The sequence below is a fragment of the Vulpes lagopus genome, chromosome 9, assembly GCF_018345385.1.
Source record: "Vulpes lagopus strain Blue_001 chromosome 9, ASM1834538v1, whole genome shotgun sequence".
Lineage (NCBI taxonomy): Eukaryota > Metazoa > Chordata > Mammalia > Carnivora > Canidae > Vulpes > Vulpes lagopus.
The window spans coordinates 47875239-47892586 of record NC_054832.1 but is presented as its reverse complement, the minus strand read 5'-3'; the positions used below and the strand labels follow the sequence as shown (position 1 = coordinate 47892586).

The 17348-nt window shown below is 35.2% G+C and overlaps 1 protein-coding gene across 4 annotated transcripts in view; it reads left to right on the top strand.

Moving 5' to 3' along the window:
* WWP1 (WW domain containing E3 ubiquitin protein ligase 1) overlaps positions 1-17348 on the top strand; it is a 178518-nt gene that overhangs the window by 7266 nt on the left and 153904 nt on the right. For all 4 annotated transcript variants that reach the window (XM_041768531.1, XM_041768534.1, XM_041768535.1 and 1 more), the window contains exon 2: positions 13307-13402. In XM_041768531.1, the coding sequence (XP_041624465.1) occupies positions 13327-13402 (76 nt within the window). In that variant the 5' untranslated portion in view covers positions 13307-13326. The remainder of the gene's footprint in view (positions 1-13306; positions 13403-17348) is intronic.

Genomic DNA, 17348 nt, shown 5'->3' with positions numbered 1-17348 from the left:
GTATCCCCATAATTATGATTGAATAGTATATGTGGAAACAAACTGTTGAGTCCTGACTTGAAGTAGGATACTCTGGTCATGTATTAGCCTCTGCTTGCCAAGTTGCACTACTTTTTGTGCTCATTGTGAGGAGAATTAGTTAAGTGAACGTGTTCTGTATAAATTAGGACATACTTTACCAAGAAGTAATAAACTAGATCACTGCACTTTTAAAGTTTAAGAATTAAAGGCATTCTGGCATGTGTTAAGAGCTGTAGCTTTAAAGTCAGGCAGAGTGGACTTAATAGCAGTGTTGCTTCAGTTTCTTCTGTAAAATGTAGAGAATATTCTTACTGGATTTTTGTAAGGATTAATTGAAATAATGTTTGTAAAGCAAGAAAGCTGGTCTCTGGGACGTAAACAGCTCTTAAATCATTTTTATTGCACTTCATTATTATTAGTGAGTTAAAATTCAGACAAGTAATCCACTTTTTCTGTGAGCCACTCATTTTAACTCAGAGATAGTTAGTTGTAGCTTAGCTTTGGCATGATCAGAGTTGCATGTCTAATCTCCCCTCTTACCTTAAAAAATAGGTGCTAAAAGGTTAGGAATGAGTCTAAGAAGGATACTGACTCAGCGTGGCTGGCAGTCTATCAGCTGGTAATGGTTTGGCTGTGCAATTTGGGAACAAGAAATTGCTAACACCATCATTAGATGAATTACAGTATAGAACAGTGTTTGTCAGTGTGCAGCCTCTGCATCACAGTCATCTGGTATAGTTAAACCGCAAGATGCCTGAATACTTTTCGAGAACTATGTTATAGTCCTTGATAGAGTGGAGCTCAGGAATTTTCATTTTTAACAAATATCTTTGATGATTTTATACATATTAGAGACTTGCTGGTAGAAACTGAATCAGTAATTAGGGGCTCTAGTGAGTCTGTTTTTTAAGTAGTGTTCTGTAAACACATATATATAATGTAAACAAAGAGAGCTTAACATCTGAACCTTTCAGATGTTTAAAGAGGCTTAAGATAATTGCCAAGGACTTGATCCAGACAAACTATAGAAACCTGATATTGGGTGATTATGTAAGGAATAGGCAGGAGGAGTAACCCTGCAAGAGGTATCCATCAGGCTTCCTTGTTCAAAAAAATTTCCCCATTCTTCTACAAAAGAAAAAATTCTTTTGAGTAAAGATATTTCTTCTTAAAAGAATGCCTACTGAAACAGTTAAATTAGATATTGTGATTATCAGATCCTCTGATTGCTTTTCACTTTGCTAAATAATCTACTCAAAATAGAGATTCTCATTGAAGTGTATCTGCTTTAGAATTTGTTCCTTTGGGTAGAAAGTAGGTTGGATGGGAACCATAATCTGTCTTTTGTGGGGAAAATCTATTGCTTAGTTTAAGGGCATTGGCTTGGGAAAAATATTTTGAGAAAAGACTTAAATTTTAAATTGATCAGTTAAGAAAAAAAGTTGATGCTTATTTTCTCTAACTTTTGCTTAGGACAGTGATGATGATACCCTGGGTTTGTGTCACTTAAACCTTTCTCAGTCCAGTGAGCATATCTGATGAAACAAGAGATCTTTAAGTTTGGGCTGTTTCTGGAGAAAAACTTGACCTATGTTTATATCAACCATATTTGTATGGTGTTTAGTACATTTTGTGGTTAAAAAAAAAAAAAGTCAGATCCATGATTCTTTCTAAATTCAAGTGGAAGGGATTAGTTGGCATTTGTTTGAGGAACGTACTACTTTTGTGTTTGCTTTCACTCACTGACTTTGTGGCTAGCGCTTTGGAGAGAAAAACAACAGTAAACTCATCTCTTTTTGTCCTATGAAGTGTGGTGATGTATGGTGTCAGTGTTTGGATGTGAATACCTAGGATGGAAAGTGTACATTTTACTCAGGAATTTCATGTTCTAGGTTAAAAGTTTTGGTAATAGTAACTTATTTAAACTTTCTTTGTGATTTAAATTTCCTTTAAAGTGTTGACTTTTGAATTGCTTAGGCCTTAAATTAAGACAGACCTAGATTTGAGTTCTTACACTTCTTTATGGGCTAAGTGATTTTGGTCAAATTAACCTTGGATTAAGCCCTGATTTTATCATACGTAATCTAGGTATTCATATGTAAAGTAGTAGTAATAATACGTAATTCATAGATTTATTGTGTGACTTAAACCTGTCACTTAGAATTAAGTAAATATTCACTGGAATGGGTTCATAATACGTTAGTGATGTCAGATGTGCTTCAGAATTTATTTTGTTTTTTAATTTGGAAATGTAATCCAATCCACATACCATGTTAGGTAAAACTCCAATGAAATGTAGGGTAGCACCCTGTACTTTCTTTGGCAGACGTTAAGAGTATGGATAAATAAGACAGTAAAAAAGCAACACATTCAGTCAGATTTTGCTGTTAAATGAGTCCAGGTCAGTTTAGTTTTTGCCACCAAATGAGTTATGAAGTAACTTTATGTTTTTATAGCTTTCTGGGTTTTAAATTTATAGCCTTGTATATGTACCATATTTTAAACTTGAGAAGAATTACATTATTCCAGGAGTAAAGTTTTAGCTGTTTAGTTGATTTTCTCATTTTGTACATTTTCTATATGTTTTGGATTCTGATATTTTTCTCTGAGAGTGGGGGTATCTGACGAATGTTTATTCTGGCAGCCTCCTTTAAAATTCTTAGGAGGAATATTTGTAAATAGTAAATTAACATTGTGTTTCAGTTACATGAGTAGCTTTAAAAACCCCGAAATTTTGTATTTATAACAAACATTTAGCAGTACTATATTCCTCTTAAGTGCTTAAGTCTTACTTTGATCTGGTCCTTACTTACTGCAGATACGGGGGTTTTGCTACATATCATTTTGCAGCATGACCATGTGACTGAAATGCTTTCTTAACCTGCTCTCCTCTACAACTGTGGAAGGATGGTTAAAAAAAAAAAAATACTGGAGTGTCTCTACCTATTGATAGTGTGGCTAGAGAGGCAGTGGTGATGGGATAATGTTAGGAAATGAATACTCATCGCATACCTTCTGTAGTCCAGATTCTAGAAACAATTCCAGTTTCCTAGAGTTGATGTTAACACTTCCTTTCCCCTCCTCAAAATTGTGTTTGTATCCTCATTTTACAGGTGAGAAAACTGAGACTCCAAGAGATTAAATATATACAAATAATAGAGTTGAAGTTTGGACCTAGGGTCTATCTGACTTCAAATGACATTCTCTATATTACGTTACTCCAACATGTTCTTCTCACATTAGAAATTGGCACTTTGGAATTGAAGAATTTGTAAATTTGTAAATTTCCATGGCTACTTAAATACTAGTAAATTAGAATCTTTAATGTATTAGGAAACAATCAGGAAATGTTTTGGCGTGAACTTAACTTTGGGTCATGATACCCTAGTGAGCTGTGCAATGCAGAAGAGCAGTAGCCTCATCAGCAGGCCTGGGTTTGGCCTTAAATTAAGAAGCTTTGTGTCCTTAAGTAAGTCTCTTAATCACCTCTCAGCTTCGGCTCTAAACTTTCATGAGATGTAGCAGATACTGTGTATTTTACTGGATTGAAGGGAAAAAAGTCTGGAAAGCAAATATGCCATTAAAATACCATACTTTGAAACAACCAATTATTTACGGAAATGTTCGTGTCATTTTGAAATATGAGATTGTGCATAATATAATTATATTAAGTTTGATCCTTGTAAAAATAAAAATGTTATGTGCCCTGGATTATTTTCCCCAGAATTTATGAATCATGATCCCAATACTAAGGTATTGGGTAATCTTTCATTGTTAGTGTGTTTACGTTTTACATATTATCTTTTTTAGATTACTTGTTCTTTCTTAATTTTTAGCAAAAGCATTTTTAATGACTAGCTTAAAAGCTCCACAAACCACCGTACTATGAAGTTGCTTAATCTTTAAGTGGTAAAATAAGAGAATAGTACTATCAGACTGATAGAGCAGAATGCTCGGTTTAAGGCATAGATTTTGCTTAGTTTTGTTTTTTATATTCAGTTTATGTAGTGAAACAGTAAAAAGAACATTGGCTTTGAGCCAAGGAGATCTGGGTTCAAAATCCTGACTTTCACTAGTCTTAAGGCCCTAGGCAGTTTAAATTCCTAAAACTTAATTTCTTCTTTTGTCAGTAGGAATAATTGACTGCAGGGTAATTGAAAACATTAGTTTGTTTGTTTGGTTTTTTGTTTTTTTTGTGTGTGTGTGTGTGTGTGTGTGACTGACAATAAGAGACAATAGTCCAATAGATAGTCACTGTGTTCTTACTAGTTTTGGAGTTAGAGACATGCTTTAGATTATAGAAACATAGACTGATTATGTTTCTGAGCCACTTATACACCCCACATAAGTGCAGATGATCCCAGGTAGTTACACTCTATCATCTTAGACTTATGCTTAGGAAGTATTTACACAGTTCTTTTTATTACTTTAAGTTGATAGTGAAAGTGTGGAACTTAAGTTTCAAGATGCTCAGTGTTATTTGAATTTTATTTTGTTAATTGAGTAATGTGGCACAGGAGTGGGAAACCTGTTTCCTACTGATATCCATGAAGGCATGGGGAAAAATGATCAAATACAAAAATGTTTTGCTTGAAAAGTTTTAGTATTTTGCTATTGTAGACATATTACTGCATTTTATAAGAAACAGGAATTATTGCAAATTAGAAAAGAAACTATCTCATTCTCATTACTGATTTCATTTTGGTGTAGTTTTCCTTTTTGATGTAAATAAATCTTAGTGTCAGTTCTTTTAAAAACAGAAAAATAAGAATCATCTCCCTAAATTAAGAATAATTATGAAAAATAAAGTTAGCCAGTGCAGAAGTAAAAATGTGCTTCAGTTTTTTATTATGACTGAGGAGCAAGAGAATGGAGCAAGGAAAAAAGAAAAGATTAGTGTGATTAAAAATACAATAATATTGCCAAAGTCCTGTGTTTGTTTTATTTTTAAGGGTCACTGTTTAGCTTAATTAGAATAATTACTGCTAATTTTTGTGATTGTCTTTGTCCTCACTAATGTTTTCTAGTAAACAAGGTACAAACATTTTTATATACCTACTTCCAGCAGAGGAAAAGTGTCCATTTTATTTTGGGGGAAATTGGTATAATGTATTTAATTATATATTTTTAAAGGTGTGTTTTATGGAGCAATATCCCCATCTTGTGGCCTTCTAGAAAAGTGCCAACATTTTTCTACGACTATGTTTTACTGCTACAAGCTTTCTCTGATGTTGGCCAAGGGTTCAGTCAAGTTTGAAATAGGCAGTTCTTACTGTAAATGGGGATGGGAGTAGAAAACAGAGTGATTTGTATACTTGGGTTGCAACTTTGTAAAAAAAAAAAAAAATAAAAAAGCAGCAGCTTATTGGAGGAAAATAATACTATAAAAATGAAAACAGTTGTGGGTTGGGTTGGTGCAAAGATTCTGGATGATTGTTACTCTTTTATGTTTTCATGAAATATGCAGTGTTTTTAGACAAGCAGTTGTAAGCTAGAAAATCTCAATATGTTCTGTGCTCTAACATTTTAATAGGATTACCAAGGCCCAGAGAAATTTAGATGCCCTGTCTCGCTATGCCATTTTTAGTGAGGCTGTTGCCTTGAGCGGTGTTTTCTAAGTTGGTGACTCAGGAATATTTTCTACATGAATTTTTACACTTAATTTTTCATTTTGATGATTTTAAAGGGAAAAAAATCAATTTCAGAAGTACAGTAGTTCATTTAAAAGAGGACCTAAAAACTACATAAGACTATACTTGGCTTTAAGCCTGGGGTTACTTGTTTTTGAGATTCGGTTGTTATTAATTAACCTTCATTAGCAAGCAAGTATTAAACACTCCTCTGTGCCAGACTTTGTGATAGGCAGGGTAGATATAATAGTGAAGATTTGTCCAGCACTCTCGGAGTTTACAGTCCGAAAATGCAGATCCAGTGAGAAAAATAAAACTATTTTGAAGAACACAAAAGGTAGAAATCAAGGATTCTGATAAAAATAGCTGTAGTTTTTTGAGTATTTACTGTGTGCTATGCAAAATGATGTTGGTACTTTTTCTCAGTGTCAGAAATTTATTTTGGAATTTCTTTGATTTTAGCAGGAACAGTGCATATTCACCCAGATAAGTATTTGTGGAAGCTCAGAAACATCTCTGTAAAACAATAGATTTCCTTGTACAGTACAGTGGTTCAGCTCTTTTGAGTCTGATAGGCTATTGTGGCTTGGTCTTGTTATCTTACCACTATTTATAACATTTCTGTGAAAAGATTTGTACTGTATTCTAAGCAGCCATATTTCCCCCAGACTTTAGAGTCCAATTGATATATAATTTGAGGATTACCATATGACTTCTGAATTACTTTGAATATTTAGTTAGGGCTAGAAGTTTTTAAGTTTAAACTTGAAACTTCAGCTTTCTCTTGTTTATGTACTTTTGGATGTTTAAGTATTTAATAAGTAAGCACTTCAGGTAACATTTATGCTTTTACTTTTATATTGAATATTTTTGTATTGTGCTGTTACTGTGGGTTGTGACAATGAAATCACATTGGTAGGGTGGACATGGACTTGGAGGCTAGAATTAGGATGAAGATAGGATATAGGTGGTTTATAAGATCTTCCAGGATTTTCTTTATAACATTTTAAAATTTTAGTTATGTACTATATGGTTTGTTTTTGGTTTTTTTTTTTAACCTAACCATCCTAACCAATTCTACAGGGTTGAGTTAATGTTTTATTAATTGTGAATATTCCTTTTTATCATAAATTTATTGAGTGTTAAGTAAGTAGGCTAGGGGCTGGAATTATAAAGATGAGTTATAATAAAAGAAATTTACTGTGTAATAAGGGAGAGAAATAAACATGGTTATAGTGCTGTGAAACATGTAGCAGTTAACTAGTCCAAAATTGGAGAAATGACACTTGAACTGAATCATGAGGAATGATTAGAAATTAAGTAGATGAGGGTCGAGAGTACCCAAATATTTCTGTAAGAATCCCCTGGGCCCCCAGCATGGTTCCCCAGATGATTCTGACATGCAGCCAGGTTGGGGAAACTGGTAGTGGATTAGAAATAGTGTCATTAGTGAGCCTTGAGTAAAGAGCTTTTCTGGAGAATACCAATTATCTTATTTTCTCTAGCTGAATTTTAATGAATGAAGGTGGCAGAAAAGGTGTGTATACATGATATATTTGAATAACCAGGACTAGTTTGACAGTAGCTAGTAGAGTATGCCCTTTTCTCTTCTGGAACCTGTGCTCTAAGCGGCTCTAACAATTAGTATCATTGCTTCTAAACATGAACTATTAAAAATGAAGTGGAAAAAAATTCACATGTCTGTGGAGATTGGTGCTGCTACTCTCCTGGACCCAAAAGTCTTCACTCACTCTCAAATTCCTTACCTAACCATATGGCTGTTAAAACAGGGAATGTTGTCTATTTTTATTGACCATTGTATTCCCAGTGCCTCAAAGATTGCTTCCTTCGGAGAGGAAATTGGTAGGTAAAACCTCTTTAACTTTCTTCTCACTTTCAGAGATATCTGTATTCTCATCCATTCTTTTCTTTGTTTAGCCTGTGTGAACTATTTATGTCTGTACCTCTGTTAAATGTCAACTAGCTCTGCCCTCAGAAATCTTGTCATAGTAATCATTTCTTCTATGACTTCAGCTCCTTCCTGTCTGAAAATATGTTCAAGTCTCTTCCATCTTCCATCACAAACAAACCCATGAATACCTCCCTTTAAGTCTGTATCTGTCTTTTCCTTTACAGTCACACATCTAAATAATGATTTCCTAAGCCATTGACTTCTGGTCTTACCATTGTATTAAAATTGCCCCTGCTAAGGGCCTCCTAACATCTATATTGTCCAGTGGACAGTTTTCTCTTTTTACCTGTCTTACTGTTACCATCTCTCAAAAGCCTTTCCTGGGATGCTTGGGTGGCTCAGTTGGTTAAAGGGTCTGCCTTCAGCTCAGGATCCAGCCATCATACTTCACTTGGACTCTCTCTGTCTTTCCCTTTCTTTCCCAATAAATAAAATCTTTTTAAAAAGAAACTATTCCTGACATTTCTTCACCTCTTCCCACCAAATCTAATTTAGGTGCTTCTCTTTTGTACTGTAGTTACTCTGCACAACCCTGTCAATGAGCTTAAAGCTACTGATTTCCTTGTCTGTTTCCACTGCTATATTATAAACTTGCTGAGGACAAAGAGGATATCTCAGGTGATTTTTGTGTTCCTTCTATTTAACACATTACCTGAAAACATGTCTAGTGTGTGTGTGTGTGTGTATATATATATATATATATATATATATATATGCTGAAAGAATTCAGAAAAATTGTTAAAAGAAATGCTTAATATGTAGTTTATTTTTTTTTTAATTTTTTAATTTATTTATGATAGTCACAGAGAGAGAGAGAGAGAGAGAGGCAGAGACACAGGCAGAGGGAGAAGCAGGCTCCATGCACCAGGAACCCGACGTGGGATTCGATCCCGGGTCTCCAGGATCGCGCCCTGGGCCAAAGGCAGGCACCAAACCGCTGTGCCACCCAGGGATCCCAATATGTAGTTTATTGTGTGCTAGGTACTTTTGTTAGCACTTCGTCAGTATTAACTCATTAACTCATAAAGTAGGTGCCTTTTCATTTTATAGATTTACAAACTCAGGCACTGTGAGGTAAAGGAGCTTGCCAAAAGTTGAACATACTAGTCAAATGAGCCAGGATCTAGGCAGTCTGGCTGCAGAATTTACACTCTTAACCACTCTTACACTGCTTCTTCGTAAATGTGAGAGTAGAAATTCAAATCCAAATTCAAACTAGCCTTTGGCAAATGATATTTTCTTATTTTCAGTAGTTTACTTCCCCCTCCTCATTAGAAATAATTGGACCACCAAACAGACTGAAAGGCTTCTATAAATGACAGTTTAGTTGTTGACAGAGCTTGACTTCTGTTTCTTGTAACTTCAAACGTTACTGGATGTTTAGAGTCTTACATTAAGTTTTCAGTAAGTGTAATTTTTTTAAATTGTTAACCTCTGACTTGTCTAAGAGCAAAACCTGGCACTCTGTCAGTTCATAATATAAATATCTTGGCTCTTTGATCCTCTGAACTGGACTTTACTTCAGTATGTCCTCGTTATTGCTAGTTGAGCCTCTAGACCCTGCCAAGTCCTGTTATTAATTATTTATTACCTTTTTTGGAGGAAACTTGCATTCTGTTTAGACCAGAAGACCCTATACGTTTTGCTGGTTGGAAGTTTATATGAAACACATTTTGTTTGACAGGATAGGTGGTTAGTTTTGCTTTGGATAGGTAACTATTTTGTAACTTTCTCATCAATGGACGGCAAACACCTTGATAAGAAAAGCAAGTTAAGTTACTATGATCATGATTGTGCTGTGACTGGAATCTTGCTAAGTGCGACGCAAGACTGATTTGAAGGCAAGGAAGTAGATGAAATTTGAAGGAACCAGACTCCAGAAGTAACTTGATTAGAACTAACTAGAATAAGAGAGAGAATGGAGTTAAATAGCTTGACTAGCTATTGGACATAGCTTTCTGTAAATAGAATGAATTTTAAGTAAAGAGCAATGAGAAAGTAAATTCTGGAAATTAATGGGCAGCAGTTCATTAGGGTGTGTGCCATGGTAATTTGAGGAAGTAAATTCAGCAAGGCTTTTGGCTACCTCAGTAAGGATATACACTGACAGTGTGAATGAATGTTTATTGATTTGAGGAAGAGAAGGAAGTTTATATGAACTATATAACCAGTGTTTAGATTGGTCATAGAATAATTTTGAGAGCAAGGAGTTCACATGTAAGATTTTTTTATTTATTTTTGATTCCTAGCTTGAGGTGGCAGCAGGTAACATTAATGAGAGGAAAATTTTCAAATCAGTTTATGGTAAAGCAGGTTTTCTGTATAATTGTTTGAGAGAAAGAACAGTTAAAAATGAAAGCTACAGTTGAATATTAACTCACTGGACACAGGAAAGTGAGATTAAAAAATAGAATGAATTTATGAAAGGGGAGATGTGAGACATATTTGGAAGAAAAAAGTCAAAAGAGGCCTAGATTCGTGTTGCTGGAAAAGCAGAGGTAAAAATTGGAGGATGTGTAAAAACAGACCCATAAGGTTTGGAGAAAATTAATGTATTTTCCTCCTCTGGTTGAAAATCTGAAATTGGATGGAGATAAATAATAAGAGTTGGAAGTAGTGATTTAGGAAATTTGGCATTTTGAAGATAAATACATTTTTTCTCATTAAAAAAAAAAACACCTTTCTGTGCTCCTCCTGTCACATGCCATAATATAGTTCACTAAGACAAACTTTAAAATTGACTGAAAGTGGGGATCCCTGGGTGGCTCAGTGGTTTAGCGCCTGCCTTCGGCCCAGGGCATGATCCTGGAGACCCAGGATCAAGTCCCATGTCGGGCTCCCTGCATGGAGCCTGCTTCTCCCTCTGCCTGTATCTGTGCCCCCTTCTCTCTCTCTCTCTCTCTCTCTCTCTGTCTCTCATGAATAAATAAATAAAATATTAAAAAGAAATTGATTCAAAGTATAGAAGAGTAGAGGAAAGGTGAGTTCATTAGAGCCTGTGATTAAATAGGTATTATTAGATTAATATAAATGCCCAAACTATAGTCAGAAGTGACAAATTACCTGTAGATGCCCATCTTCATTTGCCCTTTGTCTGGTAGATACTGCAAGTGCTTTATAAGTCACAGAATGGCAGAGATTAAAAGTGGTTGTGTGTGTGTGTGTAATCATGGTGACACTTGTTTTGCATTTAAGAGAATCAGTGATACTTACACAGACAGGTCAGTGTGGGCAAGTGAACTTTATAAGAAATTTGCTAGCCTCTATCCCAAGCAGAAAGGTATGTGAAATTTTGAAACTGGGAAGTACTATGAGAACAGTAGTGATGATATTGCTACTAGGTGCTAATGGGACAAAGAGGAGCTGGAGGGACTGGAGATACTGAATTAAGTGGACAGATTGTAAAGGGAGCATGCGCTGGTGGAGCAGGGAGTCAGCCTTGCTGGTCAGTGGAATGAGATTGGCCAGCAGGATACAAGACCGGGGGTTGTTGACATTGATGCGGAGACTGGACTGAGGATAGTGGTGTGGTAGGGGAAAGAACAGTGGACCTGAGTATTAAGAAGTTATTCAAGAAGTTGGAAATGCCTTTGGATCCTTGGGAGACCACAGTGCTGATTATTTGGAGTTGGGTAAAAGCAAGCAGTTCTGAGGGCTAAAAGACACTAGGTATTGAGAAAGCGTCTTGCTCCTTCCTCTTCCTTTGTCCCAACATGTAGTCCAAGTGGTGTGATATTGAGGTCCACTGATGAGTTGTACTCCCTGTAAAGTTGATTTTTCCTTTCTGAATATTTAGGTTATACAGAAATATAAAATTTAACCAGATTATGCTTTATTATAACAGGATTCCACAAGAAAAATCTCTTTGAGGTACTTCAGAAAAGTGTCTACACAATTAGAGCCCTCATACTGTTTACTAAGTTTACCCTGGTGTGCCCTGAAGCAAGAGGTTTCCCATTGAGCAGAATTAAAACCTGTATGGTCCTGGCAAATCAGTATGAGTCACCCTCTTGTTTACTGTTACTTCAATTTATAAATGAATTGAAATTATCAACAATATCTTTTGTAAAGATATTGTAAAAGTAATATTCCTGTATTATTAAAATTAAATCCCCTATTCTGTAGTCTGTGCTTTTATGAAACACTTATTTTCTGTTTTAGAGTTGTTAAATCTTGGCTACTTTAGGGGCAGGAAAGCTGCTTTTTTCATCCATAAATTGGCCACTTTGATTGAGTTTTTAAATTTTGTACAGTTGATGTAATAGCTTTGCTTAAATGCAGGCTTTCCAACCTTCAGGTTCTACATTCATTAGATGAAATATCTCTAGCACCTATGTACCATCCTATCTTGTTACTGAAGTGTTTACTGTGTATTAATACCACCTTTAAAACTAGACTAAGTTTTGAAGTTGAGAGTTTGTCTTCTACCATTTTTGGGTCCTTGCCATGCCCACTTTACAGACAAGGCAGCCAGTTAAGTGTGTTTATTAATTGATCCAGGCAGATAGGTATGTGACAGTAGCTTTCTGGGTTTTCCAAGCCTTGATTCTTTACATAGCATGCGAAATGGATCAGACTTGTTGTTCTTTTTTCTTAAATTTTGCTTCTGAAAGTAAAAGTCGTCTTTAGTTAAGCAAGCCATCTTGAAGTAAGCAGGCAATTAAGATACATCTTCTAAGTGAGGGTTCAGTAGGCCTATAACCTTGCAGGACTGGAAGCATAGTTTATTTTCTACATTCAGGAGTGTTCTTTGCAGTTGAATAATAATAAACTCTTAAACAATTCTGTGGCATTTTTGAAGGGTTGAGCTGGACATAAACGGCTTACATATAACTGGCCATATTCTCTGGGCATAATTTATGACCTATATTCATTTGGATGAATAACTAATTTGCTCAAAAGTTTGTTAAAACTCAGACTTTGTTTTTTCCTTTTGCCATAGTTCGTCACACAGCTGTTAAGTGGAAGAATAGGTGATTAAATCAAAGTAGTATGACTGCAGAGTTGGCTCTTAAACTTTGTACTGTATTGTCTCCCACAGTTTGCTCTTCCTCTGCTGTCCACTGTCCTGGTTATAGCACCTTCATCCACTCATTTAGTGAAGTAGGAAATTTTAGTTCAGAATCCTCCTCCTTTCTAACCCTCAGCTTGTCCCCAAACCATCTGGTCAAAGATCTTTTCTATATCCTGAGTTTTTTTCCCCTCACACTACCTGCTCTGGTTTAGATAAACTCAGTATTTTAAATCTAACCCCACTGTTGCCAGTTACTCTTCTCAAATGTGATTCTCAGTATTGAAACCCATTGGTGTCTGTCAGTTACCTTTATGATAAACTTTAAACTACTACTCTCGGTATATTTCGAATACCATATAAACAATTCAATAGGATCCTCTACAATTTAGATTACTCTGTCACCCTCATCATTTGACACTATCCTTACCTTCCATTTTCCAGCCATTCCAATAGTTCTCTGAATGTTCTATGTTTTCTGTAGTTTTCTCAAAGAATTATACTTCAAGACACTTTTCATTCAAAGGTTGATTATCCTCTGTGAACCCTTTCCTGATTCCTGTAGTTTGGATTATCCACTTTTTCTTGTGTGCCTCAGATATACTACTTTACATTTTGCATCTGTTTTAGTATTAGTAACTGTAACACTGAAAGCTGTTTATTTGTTTACAGGTTTGTCTCCTCACTAGACTATGAGCTCCTTGAAAGAAGGAATCGTGTCTTACTCATCTTTATATCCCCAGTGTCTAGCACAGTTCCTGGTACATAGTAAGTGATGAGCAACTTCTTTTTTAACTAAGACTATATTTAACACTCAAACTCCATATATTGATAGTTAATTATACCTCTCTAGACTACATTGTCATAAAAAATATGACTGTAAACTTTGAACACTTTTGAGGCATAATCTCCTCATCTGTCAGATGAGAATAATACCTCCCTACTCATACATCGTTATTATAATGCCAGATTAAAGAATATATATATAGTAGTACATTGTATTTTAAGTGTCCTGCAACTTTATGTTATTAAATGAAGTGTAGGAACTAATTGTATGTTGGATTTGATTATTTTATTGCCTTTGTTTCTTCCCTTTGAAAGCAAAATGGTACCATTTTTGAACCATCCCTGCCATATTTTGCTGTTTAAATTTGCAGTTACTAATCATTATAAGTATCTACTTAAAATAATCATATGCCTGTTTATCTTCTTTATTCTCACCTTTCTAACTGATTAATAAATCTCCTCAATTTCCTTTTAATATACCTCCAAATGACTTAATATCTTTACCTTTCCTTTAAAAAAAAAGATTTTATTTATTCATGAGAGACAGAGAGAGAGAGAGAAAGAAAGAGAGAGAGAGAGAGAGAGAGAGAGAGGCAGAGATACAGGCAGAGGGAGAAGCAGGCTCCATGCAGGGAGCCCGATGTGGGACTCAGTCCTGGGTCTCCAGGATCACATCCCAGGGGCAAAGGCGGCACTAAACCACTGAGCCACCAGGGCTGCCCTCTTACCTTTCCTTAGATCCTTCATCCATTGTTTAGAGAAAGAGTATCTTTTTCTTTGAAGACTAATCACATCATCTGTGTGAAAGCTATGTCCTTTCCTTCTTTTCCTTTGCAGGCTGTAGGCATACTCTCTTACCATCACACTTGATGAATTAGTGATCTACACTTTATCTACTTCCTTGCCTTCCATGCGTTCTTGAAACTTTTAAAAATTCTATAATTTGAACCTGCCAGTAATGTGTAACATATGGAAGTTAATAATAAAAACAAACATTTGGGCACCAACCAATTACAAACTAGGTCAGTACCAACACAGTTGAAGAAGCTGCCTGTGAGCACCTCTGTAACTGCATGTTCCTGTCTTTCCCCAACACCTGAAGTAATTGCTTTTCTGAAATTTTTTAACCTCTTTTTAAAATGGTATTACTACAAATGTATTTTTTTGTTTTGAATTTAATAATTGTTCTGTTTATAGACTTTGTAAACTTGGCACAAACTATATTTTATTATAGAGAAAAACCTATTTTACAAATCTTTATACATTCCAAAGAAAACCTTCAAGTATCTTAAAAGAATACATAGAAAAATTTCAGTGTGCACATTTAAATTTACAACAGAGCAGTGGTGGTGAATTATTTTTGGACTATGTTGCTGTGTCACATACAAAATAAAATACTTTATCTGGAGTTTAGAAATATAGCAGAAATAATTCCATACACTGATTTCCTTAGTTTGTGCAGAAATGTTTCCATTATATTCAGAGCATACTCCTTGGAAGAGTGACACTTTGTTATTTGATTGCCCTTTGGACCTCAGCATTTCTTCAATGGGTTTCATTCGGTTTCATTCAGTTTGTTGATTGTATAAGCATTTGAGACTCAGGATTCACAATGTCTCTATGTTTCTGAATCTCTTTCTCAATCATGGAATTGTGTTTTCAAAGGAAATGCATAGGAAAAGATGAAGTCACAATAACCGCCAAAAGAATTCATTTCTTTCTTCTTTGTGTTTGAGAGTTGGAAACATTTCTTGATGATCTCAGTGTAGAATGTTAAATCCTAGAGGTGGGACGGAGCAGGAGGAAGATATTAATACTTAGAACTCCATTTGTATTTTTTTCATTCACTATTATATTTCTAAGACCCATTCATGTTGTTGCTTACAGCTATATAGTTCTTTCCTGTTGTTGCCTATAGCTGTAGTTCATTCATTCTCACTGCTGTATAATGTTCCATTGTATGAGTTAGCCTAATTCATTTAACCATTTTTCTACCAGTGGACATTTGAGTATTTTTTCCTTTTGTTATTTTTAAGTATGCTTACATTTGGCATACAAGTAAAAAAAAATGCCTGTAGTAGGTACCTAGAATTGCTCCTTGAAGGACATGCAAATCTTCAATATCATGTGACGTCAGATTATTTTCCAGCAATTATACCAGTTTTAACATCTACCAGAAGGATTTAACCAATTTAAACACCTAGTTGCAGTGTGTAAGAGCCATCATCTTTACGTTTAGGTTTGTTGTGATGGTGGTGGTGGTTGTTGTGGGGGGGGGGGGGGTTTGGCCATTATTTTTACTGTTAATGTTTCTAGTTTTTATCATTCTAGTGAGTTTATTTTTCTAGTGAGTTTAAAAATAACATCTCATGTGGTCTTGTATTTCACTGATGAATAATGAGATTCTGCATCTTTTTATATATGAATTGGCCTTACAAGTTTCCTTATAGTATAAAAGTCCTGTTCAGGTTTTTTTGCCCATTTGACTACTTAAGTTGTTTTTATCCTGTTTTTTGTAGAGGTTCTCATATAGTTTATTTTATTTTTAAAGATTTTATTTTATTTATTTGAGAGTGAGCAAGAGAGAGAAAGCACAAGCAGGAGGAGGAGCAGAGGTTGAGAAGGAGAAGCAAACTGCTTGTTCAGCAGGGAGCGTACCTCAGAGCTAGATCCCAGAACTCTGGGATCATGACCTGAGCCAAAGGCAGACTCTTTACCGAATGAGCCACCCAGACACCCTTCTCATATAGTTTAAATACTAATCTTTAATCAGTTTTATGTTTTGTAAATATCTTCCAGTTTGCAGCTTATCTTTTTAGTTTGCTTTCTTATGTTTTATGATAAACAGAAGTTCTTGGTTTCCACCTAGTCAAAATATTCACACTTTTCCTTTTTGGTTGATATGCTTAAGATATCCTTCTTTTCTGGGATGGTATAAAACAGTAGTTTTCTGCTCTTAATTTCTTAAAAATTTTAAAGTTTGCCTTTCGTATGTACATCACTAGTCCATCTTGAAGTGATTTTGTATATGATGTGAGGATCCAATTGAATTTTTCCACATAGGCAATTTCAGTACTATTTGGTTGTCCTTTTTTCCCTCAGGTCTGCTTTGTTACATCTGTTACATAGGATGTCTTTGGTCTCCTTTGGGGCTCTGTTTTGTTTTTTATTTACCCTTCATTAGTCTTGCTAGACATTTATTTGTTTTAGTCTTTTCTAAGAATTCTATCTTTATTAATCACTTCTCTTTTTTAAAGATTTTATTTCAGAGAGAGAGCACCAGTGTGTGTGTGTGTGTGTGTGTGTGAGCAGAGGGGAAGGGCAAAGAGAGAGGGAGAGAGAGAAACCCAAGCTGACTCTGCACTGAGCATGGAGCCCAGTGCAGGATTCAATCCTATGACCCCAAGATGACGACCCTAGCTGAAATCAAGAGTTGGATGCTCAATGAACTGAGCCACATGGGCACTCTTTGTTAATCCTTTTGTTACTTCTTTCCTAATTCATTAGTTTCTTTTCTATACTATTCTGTACTTCTTGGGGATTTACTCTGTTTATTTCTATCTTAACAAATTTACCTGTTCTCTAATTTTCAGCCTTTCTTCTTTTTCCTAGTATAAGTCTTTAAGGCTCTAGATTTGCCTCTAAGTTAACTTTTATTGTATCCCACAAAATTTTATATGGTATATTTGTTATCATTCATTTCTTAGTATTTTTTTTTTAATTGTCAGCATGGTTTCTTCTGACTCATGAAATATTTAGAAGTTTTTTTTATACTTGTGTTTTTAAAATTTATCTCCTATTACTGACTTTTTAAAAAGTTTATTTGAGAGATAGAGAGCACATATGCATGCATGTGCATGCACAAGAAAGGGGAAGGGACAGAGGGAAACAGAGAAGCAGACTCTGATGAGCAGGGAACCCAATTCAA